At 40.3% G+C, this 26,874-nt stretch overlaps 1 protein-coding gene across 3 annotated transcripts in view; it reads right to left on the bottom strand.

Moving 5' to 3' along the window:
• Nucleotides 1-26,874, bottom strand: part of vav2 (vav 2 guanine nucleotide exchange factor) — a 237,670-nt gene that overhangs the window by 155,212 nt on the left and 55,584 nt on the right. For all 3 annotated transcript variants that reach the window (XM_042508992.1, XM_042508993.1, XM_042508994.1), the window contains exon 2: nucleotides 19,188-19,304. In XM_042508992.1, coding sequence (XP_042364926.1) covers nucleotides 19,188-19,304 — 117 coding nt within the window. The remainder of the gene's footprint in view (nucleotides 1-19,187; nucleotides 19,305-26,874) is intronic.

The raw sequence follows: 26,874 nt of genomic DNA, 5'->3' as shown, positions 1-26,874 counted from the left end.
GTGTGTGAGAGCCCTGTGTTTATGAACCATAGCATCGTCCCCTGCCTCACCTCCGGCTGCAACTTGTGCAGTGCAGATGCCCAGGGAGCAAGATCAATGCCACAGTTTTCACGCTGGGAGAAAGAGGAAACAACTCTCTATGGCCCATAAGACTTTCTGCACAAGAATGATTTTCCATTTCTGGGAGCCAGGCTCAACCCACAACAGTCCAAAATGAAGAAGAAGAAAAAAAAGATGAACTGGGCGTTTCAGATGCTGTTAAACATCCCTCAGTGCAGCACAGAATGAGCTCAGAAGCCCTTCCGAAAACAACAAGGACCAAGTGATATTGGAAAAGCCAGAAGGAGGAGGTGATATATTAGACTGCCAGCAGAACAGTGCAGCGCAGCAGCTTGGTCTCTTTCTAGACAAAAAAAAAAAGTGTGAGGCAGAGACTTGGCTTTAGGGAAGCTGAGTTGCTTTATAATGTGCCCACTACTGATTCAGTAGAGTAAGTTTCCTTTGTTTCCATGTCATTTGGATGGTGCTCCCGTTTTTTTTTTTTTTTTTCCCCACTTCTGAAGTGCATTTAAAAGAGTTTAAAAGCATTATGGATTAGCTTTATTAAACAATCAAGGTTTTTTATTACCCTGAGAAAAATGTGGTTTGCAGCCAAACATCACAAAAACATCACAAAAATGCACCCATTAAAAAAACAACCTACATTTTTTTTTTTTACTTCAAGTAACTATTTATGATGATTTAGATATCTTGATGCTTGTCAAGCAATGCAAAAAATGTCATCAGTAAACATGGTGGACAGTTTTACATGTCGTACATTTACTCTTTTGAGTGAAATTGTGACTTTATTCCAGTGGCAAAGCTCAAATTTTAGAACACAACTCTTCTATTGACAGTGAACTATGTTAAGTGGTAGTCTCCAACCATCCCTCTGTAATGAATACAATCCAGTGTGACCATTGGCTGCATGCATGTGTCCGCACAATGCTGCAACCACACGCACAACGGCCACACTGTTCTAGCCAGGGTGGAAACATGCTGTACCGGGAAGCCTGACTGTGCCAGCAGACTAACAAAGTCTCCACTGTGTGTGTGTTTGAGTGTTTGAGTGTGTTGGACTTCTAAAAACACTCCAGTCCATATTGGAGCAGTGTTGCAGGTGTGGGCAGAAGGCGATTTTGCCTTGGCCTTTAGTGCTATGCACAGCTTGGCACCTTATGCTGCATAGTGCAAATCCCCCTGGGCTGAACTTTACAACAAATGTTTCTCTTTCCAGGAGGAAATTGAAGGACATAAACAACCCGAACAAGAATGATCTCTACACCAGTGAAGGTCTGACCACAGAGCTGCACCTGATACTGCACTGGTAACTATCTTTGTGGAGTCATTGTCAAAATCAGTTACTCCAGGATTTTGTGGGCTGTTTGGGTGATTGTTGTGGCCTGAAATGACTAATTTCACGGCAGCTTTTCGAAAAAAAAAAGAAATGTGCAATGTTTATAGGCATTTTTTTGCAATGAAATTGCTGGGGCAATGAAAATGACAAAAACAGTTCTGATGATGTCTTATATGTATTCAGTGTTGCCCACAAAAATTAGAGAACGTGGTAAGGAAGGGCTGAGTGAATCAATATGTTGCATGCAGCTCTTCCATAAAACAACATTTTACTTGTATTAAATAGTCAAATTCACAGCAAAATTGCAGGGATTGAACAAAACTGCAAGGTCAGGCAGAATTCATGGGGATTGGCTGAATTGTATTAATTTTTGCAACTGCAACATCGTGGAAGGATTGCTAATTCAACCTTTTCGACCAGTGATCTGTTTAAGCAAAGCCATGTTTATTGGTGCTAAAACAATTAGTCAATGCATCGATTAGTTTGAAAGTCAACTTTTTTAGTTGTTTGAAGCATTTATAAATATTTGCTCTGAATATTCATAAATATATCTAAGGGCTTCTCACACACTCATTTATTTGTTCATTTACTGCCACGTTTTGATTTTCTATTTTTGGAGGTAGACCGTCATTAGGAGCGTTATTAGAATCTATCTACTATTCGGCTATTCAGTGAAACACACCCTTCGGAAAACAGAGAGGACTACGGGCAAAGAAGAAGAACACCAGGCAAAGTGATAGTGAAACCAAATCATTGATTGCAGTGGGTCTAAAAGTTTGCATTCCCTCTCCTCTACAGTAGCTGCTCCTCTCATCCATCAAACTGATCAGCTGCGACTGGACTGACTGATCAATGATCTGCACTGCAACTCAAATTCCACAAACTGCTGCCCCCCCATACACACACACACACACACCACATACTGTCATCAGCTACCACCACAGATTATTCTAATTCTGTGGGAAAGATTTTAAAATATTCAATGATTATAGCTTTTAAAGTATATCAATTTGCTGCTGCTCTGTTATATATAATTGAAAAATGAATGTATTTGGGTATCGAACTGTCTGTCGGACAACATAAATAATCTAAAAATGCAACCTTCAAAAATTATAAACTGTTGAGAGAACTTTATTCTACTTTCTTGACCACAAACTTATCTAAGAAGAGCTACTAGACAGTAAAAGTAATCGGTACCTGCAGCGCTAATGCCTACTTGCAAACCATTTGTTCCAAGTTGCATATGTCATCCAGCTATGAATAGTTAAGTTTATAAATGATTTGTCCATTTTGTTTGCACTCAAATCATTTTAGAGGGTTGTGAAACATAATAAAAAATAAAATCCAGTATGACAAAGGACAAAAGCAAAGATTCTACAAAAAAAAGTCTGAAAAAAGATCAAACTCCATGGAGCAGAAAATGTCTTTTCCTTGCCTATTCATCTTGGGAGCCCTTTAGGGATCGTGGCCCCCAGGTTAGGAACCACTGGCCTAAACATAAAGAAATATTTATGCAGTACATAAATACACATGCAGACACACACACAGACATCTCAGCTCTGTGTGCATCACTGCAGCTCAGGCTCCAGCCCTCTCAGGGTGAAAGCGACTGAGCGGATTATTGATTGTTGCCATTTAAGCTGACAGAGGCCCAGTCTAGCCATAAGCTTGCTCTCCTCCCCGCCATTGTCTGCACTGAAACCACTCTCCTTCATCACAAAGGGCACTAAGGTGCCCAGCTGAGTGAACGCACTCCCGCAGCAATAGGCAATGACAGCGATGTCACTCTTCATTCTCTTCGTCTTTTCTTCGTCTCCATTACGTCCTCAAGTGTCTTTTCATTTTTCTTTTTTATGCTTTTATGTCAATCTCCTGCAATTAGCGTGTCTATTCCTGTCTGTATTTCTTTCTCTAACTTGAACTTTGTTCTTTTCCTACATTCTTTCTCCTGTCAAATGCTTGACCTCTTGTCTGGCAGAGTTTTTGTCTGGGCGTCAGCCTGTGTCACCTCTGTTTCCTTGTTTCTCTGTGGGTGTCCTCTCACTTCACATCTCTTTCTGTCACTTTTCCCCATCAAGCTGACTTTGGAGGTGTGGAGTAACCCCAGCACAAAAGTTGTTTTGAAAAAGAGCAGGGATACACAAAATAAATGCAAACCAACAAATATCATTTAATTTTCAAATTTGATCCATAAAATAGCAAGTTATTGAGAAAAAGACCTATGACAAGTCTGCCAACACAAATGTGGCATCTTCAAATCTGAAATATATTTATATTATGACATAAAACTGAGAAAAGCAGCAAATCCTCTCATCTCAATGTCTGAAACCAGAGTATGTTTGTCTTTCTTGCTTGACACTTAATAAATTGAATTGTTGATTAGTTTTCCAATCATTTCTGCTCCAGACCTCTGCGCGCTTGACAAGACGAATATCTGACTAAGCAAGATTAGTTTGTTTTTGTCTCTCGCTGTTTTCCTCCATCTCTCTCTCTTCTTCTCTCACTTAATCCCTCTGTCTTTCTCTCCCCTTCTTCTTGAGCCTTGGGGGACCATCCAGAGGCAAACTCATTTCCCTTCCCCAAAGCCTCGCTGCTCTCATCGAGCCTGTCTCCCTCCACCTCCCTCTACCTCTTTGTCAATCTTTCACCCTAATCTCCATAATGCAGTCTCTGGCAGGAGCTGCTGTATGTGCTTTGTCCAGGGCTGGGCTCCGGCTCTGGGATGATGAGCAGGTAGCTGTGGGCACTCTCTCGACTGGTAATTGCAGCCGAGGCAGACGGGGCGCAGCATGGGGGCAAGGCGTGCACACACACACTCAGGCAGATGAAGCCAAGCACAAGTATAATGTTCTGGAGGCTGTCTGACTGAGTCAGAGGTTGGAGGAAATATCAGCAATGGTCTCTCTTTGCCTCCTAAAATACATCCTTCCCAATTTCAAACAAGTCTTAGGAGTCAGTCTGCAGTCATATACAGGTACGGTATCTACTCATAATGATCAAGAACACTCAGAAAATCCTTTGTAGTCTTCTCATTTTGTTTCCACTTTTCCTCTGAAAGCATATTCTGACCATGCACAGTTTAAACTGCTGGGAACTCCTACAGCAAGAAACCACTTTAATCTATTGGAACATATATTGAGGTAAGCTGCAGCTAAACCATTCATAGAGCCCAATAAATACATGTTACATTATCTATACATTATATACATATATACATTATCTAAAGAATCCTCATCACTTTAATGTAATGTTTTTACTGATATAAATGTTCTTTCATTCGCTCAGACTGCACAAAAAGTAATAGCTCTGCTTACAATTTTGTGGTAAACTGCAATATATTGAACTGTAACACCTTTATGATGATACATATTGTATCACAAGATTTTTACGGCATACCACTACACAGGTCCTTCCAGAGGCGTACATTTTAATGATTCGTCTTAAACTTTAATAACGTTAATTAACAAAAGACAAAGAAAACATTATTCAATTCAACTCCAATATTAATGAAATTAATGAATAATGAAATTAAAGGTATAACTGTCAGTTATGGCAGCTACACACACCACTATTCTATGTATATTTATGTATTTTTGTCTGTTTTCTGACCGGTCACCTCCATTTTCCATTTTCATCAAACCTTTCTTTTTCCCTCTACTTTTCTGTTGCTTATTGCATTTTGGGGCCATAGTGTTTCTTAACACCAAGCATACAAATGTAGCACTTTATACTATTATTTTTCCTGGGCTAACACTCTGCATGCTCACAATGTGGGTGGTATTCCCTTAAGTGGGCAAAATTTTACCTTTACCCACACATCAGGCAGTCCACCCCATTGGCCACATACAGGCTGTGCATCATTACTACCTACTACGAGACACCTGCAGGGAAATAAATGAATAGAAGCATGGAGGAAGGCATCAGTTTAGTGGCCGCTGCAGGGGGCGTTCATAACACCTGGCAAGCTCCCCAACACTGCACAATAAGGAGCCTAGCTGCTAGCTTTTTATCGGCCGTATCAAATTACCATGCGTCGTGCTGAACACAAGCCACCGCCACAGGTAAAAACACAATAATTGCAAGCAAAAGGGATTGGAGGTGAGAAAGAAAGGTGAGAGCATGAAGTCTGGTGGGAGGATGAGATGCGCAATGAGAGTACTATGGCAGGAAAGGGTGAGAAAATGAAGCAGTGGGGGATATTTTGAGCATATGATGCAGAATCTGGCAAAGAAAGGTGGTGGTGCAGCAGAAAAAAAGGTGGATTAATGGGATCTGTTAAAGGTAAGTGAGGTGGAGCATCTTGCTAATATCAGTCGCCATCAAGTCAAGTCAAATGCATTGCTACAACTTTCTATAATACATGCTGCAGGTAATGAGAGATCATGTCATCCATTCAGTCTAATTTCCATTTTACAGCCCTTTGATAGGCGGAATCAGAAAGCACTGGCTCCAACAGAAACTTTACAGCCCAGGGCTTCATTGTGTGTGTGTGTGTGTGTGCGTGCAAAAAGTGTGTGTGTGTGTGTGTGTGTGTGTGTGTGTGTGTGTGTGTGTGTGTGTGTGTCCATCCCCGCCCGTGTCCCGTGTGTGTCATCTAGCCCTTTGATGCCCTCCTGTTGATGAACTGGAACATATAAAAAGCAATGACAAATTTAATAGCTGCCGTAGACTGTTCCAATTGAGTAAAGTGGTTATTTCCACTCCTATGGTCATGCATATCTGACACAGTCATTTTCGGTCCAAGCTTGTGATAATCCTTTGTTTATGTGCCCAACTGAACCTGTTGGACGGATATGGGAAAAGGTTATACTGGGTCTTTGTATTATCATAATGGCACCATCTAGTTTTCAGGTTTAGTGAGCTTTCACTGGGTCATCTGCAGTTTAAACCCTGAAGAGGACAGAGGTTGTTGGCCTCATTTCGTGTCTGTTTTGATACTCCACTCATCCTAGAGGGCCAAGTTTACACTATTGTCCCAAGAGGTCAGTGTAAACCTTAAAGAAATACAATATGTAATGTAAGCAGTGAGCAGTTTTGGCAAATAATATACAAAAAAATCAAATCAATCAAATCAATCAATCAAAATTCTTTGCTGTGATTAAAGTCTTGATGAGGCCCAAAAAGTCAGGTACGAGCCTACATACACACTTGTACCCACAACACAGCAGCAGTTTTGGACCCAATCTAATCTAAAAACCTGAATTTCTACTGTAAAAGAAAAATAAATATTTTAATAGTAAAAAAATGTATTACAAGCTGAGGGGTGACAACATGGGTAGAATGCAACAAGTAACTTAACAAGACATGAAAATTGGAAAAAAAAACCTTTAACCTTAATTTGAAAAAAAAAAAGCAAAAAACTAGTACTGATTTTTTTTCCAAAAGTATTTATTTCACAGATGTTATCAATAATATTTCAAAATTATCTTCTCTTTTTTAAAACTATTTTTGGGTAATTTCCTTGTCACCTTTTACTAATTTCTTGCAATTTGTGGGATATGTCTTGCAAAGTTGTTTTTTGCATTTTTCCCATGTTTTCAAAAGAAATCAGACCAATTTGCACAGGTTTCAAAGGGTCAAAAAGCACGTACAAGACGTCTGAAAGCTGTAAAAGAAAAATTATGTTGATCCAGGTTTCAAGGGGTCGGGTCCAATCATGCTTGGGTAGAAAATCAAATCTCTATAAGTGACACTATTGGAATATATCCATTAAAACTACAACTTAATGAAAAGTACTGACTCAAATTTTACCTCATAAAACCTCAAAAGATCTTTTTGTTTTGTTTGTTTCAATTTATACAGTCAAAAATATAACAAAAACTATATCATGAATAGAAAGCAGTGAGTCTTCAGAATGTTCCTTAATACCACAAAGGAAAAAAAGACTGAGTGCTCTGTAAGAAAAACTCATGTTGCCTTTTTCCAGTGAGAAAACATTGCCATAATTTGCATGTAGTGTGCAGTTGGAATGTAATGTGGACATGGTGTTCTGTCTCATCTCCTGAAATATTCAAACTGTAACATCACACTCATGTTCACATCTCTGAGGATCCAAGCCAAACCCTAATGACTGGCTGATGCACACATCAGTGAACACATGGTCCATTAACACTCGTAGGGTGCAACTAACTGACAGAACGTCACTTCATAACTGTGTCGTCTAATACTACAAATCTGTCTGCTCTTTCAACTTAATACCAATGTTGACAGTGCAACATAAAAAATGAAATAATCTAAAATACAAAGACAACATTGTGATTTAGTTCAGAAAGCAGTCTGTGCAATCTGTCCTTTTTTCTCCCGCAGTATTTTATCAGTGAAGCCCCCTTGTCAACAAACACAGAGGATCCTTTTTACGTGACACACTGCCATTTGGTAACTCTCATGATTTAATCATGGTTTTTGAAAAGCAGCTTATTCCGATGATCCGGCAAAGCTACCCCGACATTATGTGCTCCGTGTGCCAAATGTCTCCTAAAATAATATTTTCTGCAAGGTGCCAAGCTGCTGTTTACAGCATAACACAATGAAGGTTTGGGGAATTACTTTCAATTTGAGGGCAAATAGGGTATTATTACATAATCTAAGAGGTACACTGAAATGCACATTTTAAATTTGTGCACAATAAGTGTGATTTATGAGCCAAATGGGTGTGTCGCTCAGCTCTGTATGAGAGTAATCCCTGTGCAACGGAAAAATGATTGAGGACGTTCTACCTTTTTGGTGATTTTCCTCTTTTTTCATGCCAGTGATTCCTCAGAGAATGTACCTGTCCATCACAGACGTGCCGGCAGGGCCTCCGAGGGAGGAATCAGGGGAGGAGAAATAATGAGAGCTCACACCGGCTGCAAAGAATTCAGAGACTGCTGCTCTGTTGGAGCTCTTCCTCTTTATCCCCCTCACTTAAGTCCTGCAGCGCTCCAAAGAAGCCGCCCCAACAGCAGGGCCACCCCCTCCAGTGACCACTGACTCACCATCCAAAAAGGTGAGAGAGGGTTGCAATCGCACCTCAGCAGCCTTTTGGGTTCTCTACACTGCATGCCAGTAAGCTGAGAAACTTCAAAAGAGTCAGGCTGAGCACAGAGCTCGGGCCAAATCACATTGTCTCTGTCTATCAGTTTGTCTAGCAGCACATAGTAACACTCACTGTCACCCAAAACAAAAGAGGCCAATTATTTCCACAATAGGATTCAGACTGCACCGGGCTTTAACAGTTCAATAAATGATTTTTATACAGCTCATCAGTTCTCGCTTTTTTCTCTCTTTTCTGGTGGATTCAAATGACACTGTTGTGCACTGCTGTCAGAGGGAAAACGCTACCAAAATAAAGTGGAGTGGAGAAAAAAAAGAAATAGAGACAAAGTGCTTATTGAGAGTAAAATGTCTCCCCTGACTGCAAGGTACTGCTTCTGTTTCAACAGCAGAATAGTTTTAGTACTGCTAGGAATGGCTCAGAAGCACATTCACATCACCAAGTGGGAAAAAAAAGACATTTTCTAGTAAATCTAGATTTTGAAGTGAAAATTGTGACTTAGCATCTCATAAAACAAGAAAGCTATATCATGTAATTATGAGACCTGTACCTTGTAATTATGAAAAAGAGGTAAGCATCTGTTGTGCAATTTCAAGATACGCATATCGTGATTGCAAGATACTGATTTTGTAATCCGGGCATACAGATCTTGTGATTATGTGATGAGGATCTTGCAATCTCACTTAGTTTTCTCATAATTATAAGACACTAAGAATCAGAATCACAAAATGCATACCTGTATGACAGTAGGGTTTCTAAAACATTCATTTATTTGTAGTGGCCTGCCACAATTAAAACATCAGCCGCCACAAATAGATTTTCTTTTTTTGGAGATGGACTATTCAGTAGGAGCACTGCTGAAATACTGTTCGGTGATTCAATGCACCACACACACAGAGCACAGACTGCACTCTGGGCACAGATGGAGCAGAAGAACATCGGGCACATTCAAAGTGAAACCTAACCATTCACTGTGTTGGGTCTAAAAGTTTGCATTCACTTGCAGCAGCTGCTCCTCTCATCAATCAATCTGATCAGTTGTGAACTGATCGACAGACCAATTATCCACCCCCAAGTCAAACTGCTGCTGAGGAAAAAATAACTCATGGAGAGCTCCACCTGTGCTGGACCCGCAAAAAAGTCTGTATTGTAGGTCCTGCAGAGTTTGCTGTACAATCACACATGTAGTAAGGAAAATAAAAGATAAAAGTTCTGCCAACAGTTGAGGAGTACAAATAATTAAAAAAAAAAGAAAAGACAATAAAATGTGAAAAAAAATCTGTATAAAAAAGCTTACAGTGTAACATAGTGAAAACACGTGCAATCAAGTCAAATTTATGGGATACAGAATTAATAATTCAGAGAAAACATCGGTTTTCCCTTTTTTGTGGCTGTGATGTGCTTCTGTAGTTGAACAGTAAAGTCATACAGTACAGCAGGTGGGCAAGGAACAGCTGGAGGGAATCCATATGGCACAAAGATTTCATTCAAAAGACACATTTTGGGTCATTTTGGACCTCAAGCTCTTTCTCATCCATCACACAACCCAGATGACACTGTGGACCGTTTGGGCTGAATAAAAGAAGACAATCAACAATCAACAATCAATCACATTTCATCTCAACTGTAACTACAGAACGGCCACACTGAACACCTTCCAACAGTCAACATCTCTGAGCCGAGAACAAACGCTGGCCGTATCCCAGACAACCTTTTGCTCAGCAACCACCTGTTTCCCCGGGTGTCACGGTAACGAGCTGCGGGAATAATGAGGTCGTGGGAGTGGAGCATGGAAGGGAGAAATGGAAGGGGGTCTAAACACAGGAAGGGGGAGGAAGTTCCCATTTATAATTCATGTCAGGAGAATTATCATCAGCACTGTGGCATTTGGAATGAATTATTGATCATGTCTTGGAAGCTTTATGTAAAAACTTGCAGTTGGGGGGTCGTGATGGACAGAAGAGTGAAGTAAGAGGGCACAGGAGGAGAAGAAGAAGCTACAAAATTGATGTGTTTTTGGGGATGGTTATGAAGATTAATTCTTCTCTTAAGGGAGCACTGAATGTGATGCTGGATCAAGGGAAACGGTGTGCAGTAGTTGAGGAGGTATTAGATCCTTTATGTAAGTAAAAGTAGCAAGACCACAATAGAAGAATACTCTATTGTAGAGAAATGCTCTGCATTACATTATAATTAATTATATATAAGCAGCATTTTCATCTTACATGTTGGAATAAGAGATTCTTCATAGGGTGCTCTGTCCACCTGCAAAAGACCCAGTTTGTAAACTTTAGTGGGATTTTGGCATCTAGCTGCAAGGGTTGCAGATTACAACAGGTTGAAACTTTGCTCAGTTGGAATTCCTTCAGTGTCCATTGTTCAGGAGGTTTTTACTGGGAGCCAAATTATCTGCAGAGGTCCCTTTTTCTCAAAAACAAACAGACCAATCAAAACTAGTAAAAATGGCAAGCTGAATTTTCCGCAGAGTTCTCCTCCTCTCCAAAAAACATGTACCCAGTCGTGGACCCAATCATATCGAAAATCAGTGTTTCTCCTATGCCGTTTGACTTATCAGAGACGGGCCACGAGCCCAGCACCTGCTAACGTGTGCTCACTTTTTATGTTTGTTAACTTAAGATCCAGATCTTAAATTTTTACCAGTATGGTATGTAAGGAAACAGGCTAACCTTAAGAAGGCTCCATAGCAGCAAGCTGAAAGGGGGCATATCGACACCTACTGTGGCAGAGTCAGACATACGTCTGTCAATACATCGACTGAAATGTACAGGTAAACATACTGAGTGTTTGGTTTGTCCGTTCTGGACTACTGTTGAAACATGGTGGTGCAACATGGCGATCTCTATAGAGGAGGATCCACTCCCTATGTAGATATAAACAGACCATAAAACACAACAATTCTTATTTTCAGTTCACACACCCTAAAGAAAATGTACTTCTTATATTCAATTTCTGCCAGTGCTATAACACATAATTCCGACACATTGCCTTTAAAAGTCCGCTTAGCCATTGACAGTAAAGGATGCTTCTGAGGACGTGGTCACTAATGGAACGGGACGCGCTAACCTGAGTGAGCGACCCGGCTGCTTGACCCTTAAACCCCCCTCCATCACTTACTGCGGTCCCCCCAGCCTCAGTCTGACAGGCAGCTATTCTTTTTCATTCTAAAAACCAGTGTGAATCAATACCCATATGTTTGAGACCCTCCACGCTGAATGGACATTGCTCAGTAGCCTTGTACAATTTGTCAAAGAGGAACACACATTTCTCAAATGTGCTTTGAGAACGAGTGGCCATGAGTTTCTTTATAGCTTCAGATCGTGCCTCATAAGCTAATTTAGACTTTTTGTACTACCGCTGTTGAGGAATACCATCATTTGGGCATGGACACTTAAATAATACTTGCTTTTTAGTGGCTAATAATATATGGCAAGTCTCACTAAGTAATGCAGCAACTGAGCCATGACCCTGCAAATATCTTTCTAGTCAAATAATGACAGCACATGTTCCTTGTACTCTGCATGTTTGCAAATGTTCACAGTGAGCACAGGGCCAGGCTGAGGGCTTCTGACTGAGGTTAAATCCAACTTCAGTAAATAGCATTCAGGCAGGCGGGCCAATGGTGGCTGAGGCACGTTCCAGATGTTAGCAGCACTGGGCGTGGATGCTAAGCAACTCGCTATTTTTAGCCGTGGAGCACAGGAAGGAAATGAAAGGAGCAGAGTTCAGTGTGCGCGGGATTCAGAGCAGCAGAGAGGGTAATCAAACACCGCCGACCAATGGCAATCACGCCGCGTCGACACAATGGTGCTTCGCCTGCTGCTGGCTTAGTCTTATCACAACACACTCACATGGAGAGTGGGTGTGAGATGAATGAGTGGGGAGAGGAGGACAGTGAGGAAGGGGAAGAGATGGATGGGAGAAGTGAGGAGGGAAGAAAAGCTGCTGAAAAGGGAGCAGTTGGTACAAATTAAATCAGGGGATTGTTGTGTTTCCTCCACGTTCCAACTCCATCTGTTTCAAGGTGTGCTTTTGTGTACTCTATTATTACCACTATTAAGTCGGCTGATCATCAGCTGTGAGAAATCAGAGATATCTTGCAATTAAATATCTGATTTCATCCAAAGAATATGCAGTTGCTCATTTTTGGAAGCTAAACTTTAATTTCTCTTGTCAGGGTCCCCACACATTGCCATGGACAAAATTTTTCCATGACTTTCCAAGGATTTTTTTTTTTTTTTGGTCTTGCCCCCCTTGCCCAGTGTTTTCAAACGTGTTGGGTTCAAGGACCCTCGAAAATTTGAAAATCCAACAATAATTTCTGTTTTTACAGTTTCTGACTGTGATTAATGATGTCATTTTGGCGATCTTAAAAGAAAACACGCCTTTCAAAAATTAAGAAAGAAAATATTTCTTAAGTTTTCATGTTTTCTATACAAATTTTTTAACAATCACACCTTTTAATAAAACATGCTTTAAAAAAAAAAAATGTTTTCTATAAAAATTAACAAAAATTTTTTAAAAAAATAGCCAGAATTCTTTTTTTCTATTAAAATCACCAAAAGTGAGGGGAAAAAATATATTACTATATATCATATTTCTATGATTTTTTTCTCTAAAACTTTCAATGATTTTCAGTAGATCTATGACTTTTCCAGACCTGGAAACTGTGATGGTGAAACTAAATAACTTGAAGAATGAATGGGAACCCTGTCTGTTACAAGGGGGATAATTTGGCTGGAAACCTGTAAAATATGCAAATACATATACAAATCATTACTGCGAGTTTGACGAAAAATCTGCCGGCTGTCACCTGAACCACCTGCCAAGTGACGGCTGTTTCATCCGAAACAATGAGCTCACACTGAGGGACTAATTTCCATTCAAATGTCGCGCAAATAAAATCCATTCACCTTGACTCTGTACTATCAAGTCAATGAGCATGACTTGGATGGCTGTGACGCTTCACAAGTCACTCGGGCGTGACTGCGAGCCTGTTTAGATGAGATAGAAATTGATGCGAGCAACACTGTCTGCATTTCAAACAAATGATTCCCTTTAATGAAGACGGCAAATCTGTCAGAAAGCTTCCTTCCTTCCTTCGCTGCTCTCCAGTCACAGACGCAAAATTACCAAACTGTTGATAGATGGTTAACAGGTGCGGGCTAATTATGCTAATCATGGCAACAGCCAAATAAACTGATTGCCATGTTCATTTAAATGACAGCAATGTTCCTTTGGTGGCTAATTAAAATAGGTTGGGAGAGAGGAAACGAGGCGGCTGGGTTCGGATAGAGGGAGGTGTTTAAATAAAAGCCTTCTCTGGGGTCTACTGTAATAAGCTGTATTTCATTGGTTTAATGATGTCATAATGAATTTCTAATGATGGGGGATGGGTTAGGGTGTAAAGAGGAGGAGAAGTGTGGCGATATGCCCATGAAACCATACAGCTTCATTCTCCCCCTGCGGACGCAACCAGGGAGCCCTCGCTCTTGTCGTGTGTGGCGTAGGTATCCCTAGTTGAAGTGAGTTAAGTAATGAAAATAAAAATCAGCAGAGGACATTGAGCAGGATATGTCCTCCATGTGTTTCGATACTAGCCCCACTGGAAAGGGGTTTTGAAGGGGCAATTACTTTTTTTCAAGCATCAGGCCCCAGTTGGCCCCGGTCGCCATTTGCATGTGACCTGGGAAAGGCGTCATTAGAGGCAGAGATGGCGGGCAGAGGCCAGGGGAGATGAACTCTGGGGCCCCTCACAGCTACTGTGGAGGTATGAAAGGTGGATAAGGGCTGATTAATGTTTATCGAGGCAGCTGAAACCCTCAATCTTACCTCTTCTCCCCAAAGTCCTTCGTTTTAATTCTATTCTTCGAGAGAAGATTACAAATCTACAGTTTAGGCTCTATCTTTGCAAACAGCTCGTTTGTTTTCAAAAGGGGTGCCATCAGGGACACACAGGGAGTTTCACCTTTCCTCCTCCTTTTCTCTCCCTTTTCTCTTTCTTTGTCTTCTTCACAAAAGAAAAAAACATTTGAAGAAACACTGGTGTCCCACTTCCTCTCATAATGAGGTCAAATTGGATTTAACACATAAACATTATATATAATTACTGTTTAATTGAATTTTAAATTGTTTAAAGGATTGTAGGCACTGGACAGATGGATCATTAAAGCTATATCCAATGTTACAGTAGTCTGTAACTGCACCACTATGCAAAGTTGGAGGGTTATACTGCTTTCAAGATATACCTTGGTATGCATGTTAATGGTTATCATACAGTGTATATCTGCATATCTAATGTATAGTAAAATAATGCAATCTGCAACACAAATCTCACACATATTTCAATTAAGAAAACTGATTCCAATTATATTTAAGTGTTTGTTTAACAAAAAAAAACTACCTCTGTAACGCTAACTGATAATAATACGTTTTATATCATGAATCGGTAATATTTGTGAGATGAGATGAAAATTTCACATGGCTGCCACCAAAACTGATAGACTTGTTTTACTAGTTGTTCATAGAAACAAAATGCTGTCAAAATACTGCAATACTGCAATACTGCAATACTGTAATACTGCAATACTGCGCTATTGACAACACAACTGCAGGGGATGGCAAGCATCCCTGACAACTGCTATAATCATGTTTTTTGTCTTTTTTTCATGGGAGCCCAGTGTATTTATGCTACAAATGCAAACAGAGCAATGAGACACCGACTGTCTATTCTGTGCTGACTGCTGCACATTTGCTGTTTTCATTTATTTATTTATTTTTTTCTGGTTGCCAAGAGTTGAAAAATATTCAACTTTTAGTAAAACACTGTACGTGTCCGCTCCTCAATGTCATGTTTATGTAGTTGTTCCATTACAGTGAAGAAAGGGCTGGACAAATACCAAAGACCAACCGTCACATTGCTGAACAACAACAACAACAACAATGCAGTGGGAATTATTACTGAACCCACACATACCAGCAGCCTCCTCCTCTCTCCCCATGTGCTTCAGGCTTCCTTTTATCCACAGCGAGCACTCTACCTTGTGCCAACAGTTTTACTTCTGGGGATATTCTGTATCATGGCAAATGCAAACAAAGAGTCTCAGTTTAAAAACAACAACAACAACAACAAACAAATAAAAACACTGTGCCCCTTATTGCATCGCATTGCTCCTCTGTGTTCTACATTTAATAAACAAGTATTTAATTTTTTTAAAACTGTGTCATTTAAAGAGCAACAATATAGCTAATACTAGTCTTAAATTGAAAGCACTAAAATCTGAATAAATGAAGGAAATTTGAATAATAACAAAAAATGTTAGTTATATCACATATCACACATAAGAGCCAACCTTAATCACCGCAAAGGAAATTCCTTCACTATGAGATGAAAACAACAGAGATAAAAGAATGATATGGAGAGAAAAGATGAATGATACTGTACTATGATACATATGATAACAGGTAAAAATCCTTTTGTATGCTCTTGAATGCGCACACAAAGAAACTTTTGTGTCAAGGTAACAAAAGGGGAAAGAGCACATCCAGTGACGAGCTGCTGAGCTAAAGAGACTAACTGCAGGATAAAACAGCCCCTTTTTATCCCCCGTTTATGAGGCATTCTCACTATTTAAATGTATGCCACATTAGTAGGGATCTGCTCAATTCAATATATTATAATGTGATGTTTGGCCTTAATGGAAAATCAATGGTGAGACAAGCCCGCCACCGCTGCGACCATACAAAAGCAATTTACAAATTGACATATGGAGGGCCTATGTGATTGATTCTGACTGCTGTTGGATTTTAATACCGTTCGCTGCAAGCTCATTGACTCTCAGGCATCGTCTTGTGGTTTATCTACAAACTGCCAAATGAGTCCTTGTCTTCTTTTTCTTCCCTCTCATCTTTCTTTCTCTGTCTTTACTTGGGGAGAGGAGATATGCTGAATTAGATCTATTAGATAAATGAGCGGATGACTTTCCTCAAATACATCCGCCTTGTAATCGATCAAAGCGGGATGTAATGCAGTTTATTCAGATCTCACCTCCATCGCTGGAGTACAAATTCTAGCTAAAGAGCTACAGTATTAACAATCCCACTGCACCAGCCCTGACACAGTGGCATCAGCTGCCATCATACAACACCTGCTGCTTGTTTCAACAGCATACCAGCCTCGAAAGAAGCTCTTCCTCTGCTTTTAGCCACACACAACCACACAGTCAAAGGGATTAAAAGGAGAGAGAAACAATTCACTTTCAGGAGCTGAGGCCAACACTGTATGCTGATCGTGGATTACCAGCCACCCCACCCCCCTCCTCTATCACCAATTTGCTTCTTCCTTTCATGTGATCTCACACAGCCAGACCTGTCTCACCCTGCAACAGACCTGGAGAAAGGTCTGACTGAACCATCATAATTACACACTAAGGCAACAAAACAAACTGTGGATTGTTTGTATTTCTTTAAACCAGTCAAAATCAACCTAAGCAGGGCTAAGGCCTGGATGCAGCAACAGTGCGTTTGCAATATGCAGCTGGGAGGAGAGGTGAGTCTTTGCATGAAAATGGTCAAATCCTGGCAGAACAAAATGCCAAATACATAACTGAAAGATGTCTTAGTGTGTAGGGTACTTGCTTGAAAATTGTTGTTTAATGCACAGAGCTAAAACAAAGTTTGGAGGCAGGCGTGGCCATGCAATAGTAGATAATTTTTAATGTTTTATTTAGGATCCCCTTTATCTGCCATTATCATTATCTGCTGTCAATATTCTGACCTTGTTTATCTTAAAATATTACTCAAACTTATTAAATGGTTATCACATTGAAATCATTTTAAATATTTTTTTTATCTTTGCACTTCTTTTCAGCACTTTCTTTTCAATGTAAATCATTTAGTATTCATTTTACATTTGATATATTTTCTCTTAACCTTTTAAATGTAAATCAGTATCCTTTATTGTGTTTCATATTTTATTGCTCTGTAAAGCACACTGAATTGCTCTGGTGTATGAAATGTGCTATACAAATAAAGCTGCCTTGCCAAATTAGTTGGCGACCGATTTAATTGTTGCCAACTACTCAATTTATTGATAAATCATTACAGCTATACCATGCAAGACTAGTTTCACATAGCCACAGAAATACTGAAAAGGGTTACATGCAGGAAGCGTGTTACCATCTGAATTCGGCAGCTCATGACGAAATGTGTACCCATAATCTACATCAGGCCACCTTTCATGTTCAGTCACATGAAAAGATGTCATTATCTCCTGTCTCCTGTCCTTGTGTCCTGCTTTCTTGTGTACTGCAGCAGTTCTGTGCTCCTACTTTTGTACTTAATTACATATTTGACATGTACAACCACAAACATCAAGACCTACAATTTCATTCATTCGTTCATCCATTAATCTTCCACCAGTATTTCAGGTCTGTGTCACAGAGGCAACGGGGTGAGAGCTCTCACTGGGCATCCTAAGACATCCCCAGGCCAGGTTGGATATGTCATCCCGCCTGAGTCTATGCCAGTCACAGCCAACTGGTCAGAAACATGTCCAAACCACCTCCAAAGGAGGGCAACCATGAGGCATCCTGATCAAACACTGACACGCCTTTCAGAGCAAAAGAGCAGCGGTTATACTTCAGTCTCCTTAGATTCCATGTCCAAGGTTCCCACACATTTTACATGGACAAAATTTCAAAACTTTCCCATTACTTCTCAAGGACCTATAAAAAAATTCTTGCCAAACTTCCCTGGCATTGTTTAAACATGCCAGATTAAAACTCTATTCAAACAGATTTCCAGCTAGCCTGGACAAAGAAACAGAACATGGAGAGAAAACGAATACACTAATGTGACCGTTAACAAGACGTCACACAGTAATGATGTCAAGAGCTACAGAAAGTAAATTTGTTATTATGATGCATTACATAGACATTATGCACAGAAAATTACCGTCAAATGTCATTACACAAAACAAAATTTCATGACTTTCCCAAAACGTTCAATGATTTTTACCAGTGCCATGACTCTTCAAGGCCTGGAAAAGGAAATTCCATGAGTTTTCCAGGTTTTTCATGACTGTGGGAACCCTGCATGTCCCTAACCAACAACAGCATGAAGAGAAAAAACAGACCTTGTGGGCACTGGCCTTACGATTACCCACTTAATAAATAAAAACTCTCCATAAAACTCTCTATAAGCGAATATGATGTGTGAGTGAGTCACCTTTCCTGCTGAGCCAACACACACTCTGCGTTCTAGCAGCACACTGTTAGAAAGCAGCATTGGTTTTAGTCACAGTGACATGAGATGCAATTGCTGACCCTGAAGTGTTACACCAAATGCTCATCCAAGCTACATTTCCATATTGAAGTTAATGCAACTGACAGATTTGACTTTGAACTATCTTTAAACCCAAGCAAATAACCGGGTCACAATGTGCTATACTGTAGATGAACTCACACATGCTCAACTCTTGCACCACACATGCACACAGTATATCAGTGCATCTAACAATACCATACATCACTTCTTAGCTTTACATCTGACAACAGGACATCATTCATGCTGTAAACGATATTATCAGGGACACAAGCGGCGTTGTGTCTCTGAGCATGTGCTAAAGTTAGAGTGTAGCCTATGGGCAGCATCATTTTTGAGCAGATCACAGTGTCAGTTCAAGCACAGAGTGAAGGCTGAAAAGTGGAGCATCCATCACATGTCTGATGCGTAACTCACCTTGCCGAAGTCTCTGACATCGAAGAGGTCAAAAGGGTCAAACAGCTCACTGTTGCGCAGTCCAAACTTGTCGTGGCACACCTTGAGGAATGTCCGGATGTTCTTCAAACACAGGAACTAAAAGAGGGAGAAAGACAAAAAAACATAAATGCACGCTCAAACTGAACCTTGCATACTCAATTCCAGTCAACAGCTAACATACTGGCTTCAAAACAGTGTTGTAACAGCATGATTAAACTGGCAGGACAACTGTCCGAAGAAACATGTTCCACCAGTCTGCTTAATATCCAAAACCAGTGCAACAGCATTTGTGTAAATATTCAATTTCCTGGTTGATGATTGGCAGACTCCGTTTCATCCTCTCCTGTTGTACGTGTGATTATTCAGCCCCAGAAGGTGAGCAGCCTGATTGCTGCTCCTGAGGCTTGTGGGCTGCCTCTCTGGTCCAGATAAGGAAAGCAATGAGACAAGCCTGTCTCCTGACATCAGAGAGCAGGCAAAGTGTCCTCGGACAAGCCCGCCAGCAGAGACCTGCCTCTGGGGCAAAGGTGGCCTGTTGGATTGAGACACTAACCTCACTTTGAAAAGGTCACAGGTCAGCAGTCTGACAAACAACAGCCATGTGTGCTCCATGAAAATGTCTTCTAAAAAAGCACAAAAGCTCTTATGCCCATTCTACATGCTGGATTGGCTGGAGAAAAAAAAAAAAAAAAAAAGAACAGGGCTGTCTATGGCCAAAGATGTGGGACACACCAGAAGAACTAGGGCAACAGACCCTCGCTGACAGCCTAACATTGATCAACTGCCAACCTTTGACTTGGTGTGTCAGGGCCAAGATTGTAATTTACATCTCACAGAATCACAAAAAAACGTTTACTGTATTTACTTTAATGTTTGAGAAATCCCATTTATTTCCAATCTGCAAAAGATAAAGTCAATATGTCTAATCTGCTGTGTTTAAACCAGATCTAGTAGAGAGAATCTATGAACTAAAGCGTGATACAGGTAGGTATGGGCAGGTACAATGGCCAAGCCAAGATTCGCTTATTGCAGATTGGTATCTGCTTCCTCCACAATAGCTACTATCCAGTCCTTCAAATAAAGCACATAACAACTGGAGACTGAAAGCCAATCTGAAGAGAATGGTGGAGTTCAAAGGGACCCAGCAGCAGCCAAGAATACTCATAATAAACGGCATAATAAATACTCTCTGGTCACGAATATTGACCGTCTCAGTCCCTAAAATATGCTATCACACAGATAAACCTTGAGGGCTGGGGAACGGACTGGCGCAGGAGTATTGAAATATTAATGATAAGCATAACTGCCTCCCATATCCCATCTTCCTGTGTGTGAAGAACACATTACCTAGCATGTAAATCTAGATGCTGCTCAGATATGCATTTTCATTTCTCCTGTGTGTGAGCAATATCATCCGATGGCCGTGGAAGCCGAACAAACACAGGAGATGTGTTTGAGAGAGGATACAGAGATTTGAGCGAGGGAACAAAATGCTTGATTGCCTATTCAACTGAAAACATTGACGACATACTTCTAACGGCTGTTGATTAAAACTAAACCAACCAGCAGCCTTGAGAGTCACACTCAGCATTGGGCTTCGAGGCAGCTATGACAACACCAGTGAATTTTTAGGTACACTAATACGCTGCAGAGCATTCCCACTACCCAGGCACTGAAGTGCACAATGTTCTCATTTAAACCTTAGTGCAGCTCGATGAGCCACAGCGCCTCCTGTTGCTACAATTGACCATGTGGGACATTATCCGCATCACCCTGCTGTACTAATTAGCTTCAACCCTTTCGAAAAACACAAAAAAATCAACCCACTGATGCCACTCATTTTTTAAAATATTTTTTTTTATAAAAAAACAGTTTCATCTGATATAGTTTCCTGGTATTTTGTGGCATTTCAGTCAGGCCTCCTGGCCACACCTGAGAGCCCTGCTGACTCATTCTCATTCATGTGTGCACATCTGCTCAGTCCCAGTGTCACGGGTGTGAACCCCATAAGAGAGCTCCTCTGGCCAATGACGAGAAATGCGATTGGTCGGCGAGGCAAAGTGACATTTGCAGTTCAGCGGCGAAGGTTATCGTGTCTGCAGATCCTCACGTGCAGTGGGTGAAAAAAAAAAAAAAAATCTTATTTTCACAGCCCAGATATGAAAAGGTAACATTTGCTGGAGTGGTTTGTGGACGACTGAGAGAGAGAGGTGGTGTGCAGATATGGATCAGGAGGGAGGAGATGTGTCTGACATTCTAATGTATGTTTGGCGATAAGAGAGCCGGGATAGGGGTGGGAGAGAATTGCTATGATCTTGATGAAAAAAATACACTATTTCTCGTGGAGTGGAGAGTGTGAGTGCACCTGGGAATAAACAGGCTGCGGTCATCTCCTTAGGCTGAGGCTGCGCTTAGCAGAATCCATCTGGAATTACCTCACCGTGGTCAGCAACACACTCGAGGCTAGGCGCAGATATCTTTCCATTTTTCACAGTGTTGCAAGTGCATTTTGCGCTCTGAGTAATCTCAAACACAGATACTGGGCTAAATTGACTCCAGTGCTGGAAGAATTCAAAGGTCAAATGAATCAGTCATGTGTACAAAAAACATGAAAATACTTTTTTTTTTCAATTAGGTGATAAAATTATTAGTCCGCTGACTGAAAATTACTTGGCAGCAGTTTTAATAATTTGTTTTTCTTTCAAGTAATTTGTCAAGTAAAAATGCCAAACATTAGCTGGTGAATTTCCAGCTTTTCTGCCCGTCATTTTAGACTTTAACTCGGTCTCCAGAAACTCTGTGATGAGCAATTTGTACTATTTTCCGAAACTGTGTTTAGGTCCAGTGTGTGGGATTTAGGGGAATATATTGGCAAAAGTGGAATATAATGTATTATGTAGTTTTTCTTTAGTGTATAATTGTTTTGTTTTTTTAAACTTTAGAATAAACATTTTATATCTACTTGGGGAGCAGTTGATTGCCATGTTGCACATGACTGCAATCTGCAATCCTCAACACTAGATGCCAAAATCCCCCTCAATCTTACACACCAGGCTTTTAAACACTAAATAATTAATCGAAAAGTAATCCTGTTATTAACAGATTTTGAAAATAGTCATTAGTTGCAACACTATTTCAAAAACATTAAGCACATCTCGTTCCAATGCACTTTTTTAAGTAACTGCAACAGATTAAACTTTTCATTTGTGGGATTGCAGATTAGATCATTACTGTAATATTGTTATAACCAATTTCATTACTTCATAACCCTGCGATTGCATTTTCAGTCTATCAAAAGAAACTAACCCGGCATATGGTTTTATGACTAAAAAGTAGAAATAAAAGGTGGTAGCAAGTGAAGACGGCATGCAGGTGTCTGTTCCCTTTTTGGGAATCACGTTATTGGTTCTTCTTATGGGTACCTGTCACCTAAGACTCTGCAAAATAATCTTTTGTTCACCTGTGTCACACAGAAAAGGACTGACAAACAGAAGTGAAAGCAAGTGTTTTATATAAATACATCTTCCCTCACAGACTAGAAAAAAATGTGTGGACACATGCAGTATAAATGCTGGTGTGTACATCTGTGAGCACTGACACACATAAGTGTTTACCACTTGCTTCAAGTGTTTGCCATTTGAAGCTACGATTGTGTCAGCCTCAGCGCTCATGGTTCACTTAGTACTAAAAATGTGCCTCTCAAGGCTTTTGGTGCCAGCAGCAAGTGCAGTATTCATCCCATCCAACCCTGAATGTAAATATGTGTACTGATTCTGGCTTTTTACAAATCATAAAAGATCCCTTCTGGGTTGAAAAAGATGAAAAGAGAGGGTCAGGAAGAAGTATACTGTGAATGAGGAAAAAGGGAGAGAGATGTGAGGGAGTTAAAGAGAAAAAGATAGAGAGAGAGACTGCCTGTAGGTGGTCTCAGCTGTAGTCAGGCGGTAGATTTTTTTTTTTTTTACAAGGTGGCTCGCGTGCTCCACTGGAGCGACACGACAGCTCTGATTTTGACTTCTCAGTCAAGAGCAAACAACTCTTAAAAGAGGCAGACTTGTTGTCAGGGAGGCGGGTAAGAGGAGAAAGTGCAGAGGAGGAAGGAAGCAGGGAGGGAGAGGAGCAAAGTAAGGTAACAAAGACCCGTCACATCCCTGACAAGCCCCTTCAACCATATCACTGCGCCACATCACACAGAGAATAATGCATTATTCCTCTGAGAGGATGGCCCTTATCTGCACACACTCCTACATGCTCATATCTGAGGGGAAACAAATTAGAGCTTCCTCCCAAAAAAACCTGAACAACAGCAAATTGAAGAAATGGGGTGGAGGGAAAGTGAAGGGATATGGATGATGGGGGGAGGAGGAGAAAAAGGTGGGTTGTTTTGCCAAAACATGAAGCTCTTTGGTGTCGGGGAAGAGGAGGGGAAAGCCAAGAAAACACAACCCAAGGGGGAGAAATGGTAAAAGAGGTTGAAGCTGCAGCAGGTAAGGCTGAGAAAAGACAACTGTACATGTTTCCTGGATCAATATCTGAGATTGACACGCGATGCAAATTAAAAAAATAAAAAAAACATTTAAAAAAAGCATAAAATAGTACATGAAAAGATGTTTTAACATGCCTAATACAATAAAACCCTCAACAGAGCATAGTATACACATAAACAGCAGATTCAGTAGCAAGGGAGAGCATGAAAATGTTTGTCTTCTCTTGGCTGCCAGGCAGTTTATGCAGGTAGGGCAAACGCAATAAGCGATATCAGTGATCCCTGATGTGTTCCTGCTATGTTTAACCCTGCTAACACTAATTCTATCCTGAGACAAACAATGAAATCAGAAAGCTGGTCAAACACAACAGAACAATTCTCAGAGTCCAAATTTGAGCACCAAGGCGTGGCTTGCAGAAACAGTTGCAGACACACATCATGTACTTGGCTCAGGCTCATCTTATTTCCCACAGTAGAGATAACGCTTTCCATTATCTTGGGAAATAAGCTGTTAGTTCTAATTTAATAAAATTTATTAAATCATCACAAGAAAAGAGCGTCACTTTGTCAATTTCGGAGTCATTTCTTAGTCTCAAAAGAAACCTAACGGCCCCCTGCACAGGTGCTTTGTGAGGAGGAGAAATAATTAGAGAGACGAAGCACATTACTGGGAACGTCAACTAACACACTAGTGTACAGAAATCTGACATTCCTCTCCACCACCAAAGACCACTTCTACATTTTTTGGTATATAGAATAGGTCCTACTTGCACCATTTCAGACTCATAACTCAAACAAGGAAGTCATCTTCAGCTCCAGCAGAGAAAATCAATGAAAAGGTGTCTACTGTATTTGAGACTTTGGAGAAAGTAAACAATTTGAAAAATGTTGCTCTCTATCCACCTTTTCTCCTCCCAAAAACACAAACTACATTTTGAAAACATATATTTAGGTAATTTGGGGCAAAGGTTTCAAAATAAAGCATAATTTGTGTGTCTGGATGCTATAAAGAAAAATAAAAAGGATGCTTTGGGAATTTAAACAATGCGAGGAGACATTAAGATCTTAGATTTGTTATTGTTTGGATTGTATTGTATGGGACCGTATGGGATCGTATTGTATCGTATTGTATGGTATGGTATTGTGTAGAATACGATTAGACAGAACAAAACAGGACAGGGTTAGGCTTAAGTTTAAGATGAGTTAGGAGAGGAGAGGAGAGGAGAGGAGAGGAGAGGATTTATAACCAGTACATTGAGGTGAGTCAGACAGATGATCAGATACCCAGACAGCCAGTCAGAGAATTGGAGTCAATGAAAGAGACTGATGCCTGTGTCTGGGAACTGTGAGGCAGCCAAATACTCATTCATTCGCTCACACACACGCACACACACACCAACACACACAAATACCATCATGTTGTGTCTGGGGCAGTGAATCATTCCACACCTTCAGAACAACAGGAAGGCAGCTCTCAGCAGGTGAGAAAACACTAACAGCGAGCTCACGTGCCCACAAGAAAAAGGCTGCCTGAGCTGATTCCGACAATCTACACACACACACACACACACACACACACACACACACACACACACACACACACAGATGTACACACAAACGCATGCCAGGTAGAGGTGATGATTGATCTCGTAAACTTCGGGTTTGGTTAATGATCCCACAGCCAGGGTGTTGATTGCTTTCTGGTAAAGGGAGATTTATGCCTGGCAGTGATCAGTGCTCAACCTTTCCAAATAAACCTCATACAAACGTCGGGCTGCACAGTGAAGCACATGTCCATTACACTAGCCTGGTAATATCTCATTCAGCCTGAAAAGCTTACATTTGTTAAACAGCTAAAATCAGCAAAAGGAATGAAAATCCTCTCTTGAAAACCCTTGTGTCTGCAGTGTGACAGCACTCTACTTTCACACACTGAGTGCTATAAACAGGTACATTAATATGCACTTGGAATATAGAACAAAAAATATGCTGTCAAAAAAAAAGACAGAAGAGGAGACAATGCAGTGTGTACACGTGAAACCTCTGAAAATGTTGATACACTCATCTGAGTCGCTCTAAGTCATTACCATGTGCTCAGAACAATAGGCTTAACTGCAAGTGTTTGTTTTTCAAGCCCTGAGTTTGGCCTCTAAGGCTAAATAGGGCTGACTTGCTGGTGGAGGTTTTTGGGGCCTGGAAGACATACCTGCAGACATGGATAGATTACTGCACAGGCCAGCCAGGCACAGGCCCAGGCTCAGTTCAAGGGGGCCCCTGGCTTTCACTTGCAGAACTGTTATTCAAATTCAAATAAAGTGTTGACAAAAAGACACAAAATAACCAAATGGAGACAACATGACAGAAAACAACTAAAGAAATACACAAAATTACCTCAACGAGACACAAAATAACTATAAGGAGACACAAATATACAACAAAGCAACACAAAAACATTAAAAATTACACAAAATTACCTAATAGAGACTTGGAATTACCTAGTATGTCACAAAAGTTTTTTAAAGACACCAAATTGACAACAAAAAGACAGAAAAACTACCAGCCAAAAAAAAAATGACGACACTAAATCAATTAAAAAATGCAAATAATTTCCTCACAGAGTCAAATAACAGCCACAGAGGAGACAAAAAACTGACTATAAAAAGACACATAACTAAAACATACAAAAAAACACCTCCCAGAAACACAAAATAACTACAAGGAGATGCAAAATGACTATAAACAGACATAAAACTACAAAAAATGTCTGCAGAGTATTCTACAATGCTTAAAAAGTATCTCCACCTCCACTGCATGAATGGCAGTCCATTACTATAATAAAAGCTTGAAATGTCCATGTAAAAAGTCAACTCAGCGGTCTAATGGTCAGAAATAGTCCATTTGTTTTATTGGATGGGTATTAAAGGGTTGATGGATTTTTTCTCTAATAACACAAATAACGCTTAGGGAATACAGATGATAAAATGTTACTGGTTGCTTTGTCGGTATTAATTCCACATGATGTGAATTCTCAGCAAGAGTCAATTTATAATCTCAAGCTTTTACTTTGTGTTTCAAAAGTCAACAGACAGATAAGATTGAACTAATGACACACTTATTCCTGCCAGTCCACCAATTTCATCTACTCTAAAAAAAGCAAAAATTTAAAAGCAAACTCAAGAC

Source organism: Plectropomus leopardus, chromosome 20 (genome assembly GCF_008729295.1).
Source record: "Plectropomus leopardus isolate mb chromosome 20, YSFRI_Pleo_2.0, whole genome shotgun sequence".
NCBI lineage: Eukaryota > Metazoa > Chordata > Actinopteri > Perciformes > Serranidae > Plectropomus > Plectropomus leopardus.
This window is presented reverse-complemented; position numbering and strand designations above follow the sequence as displayed.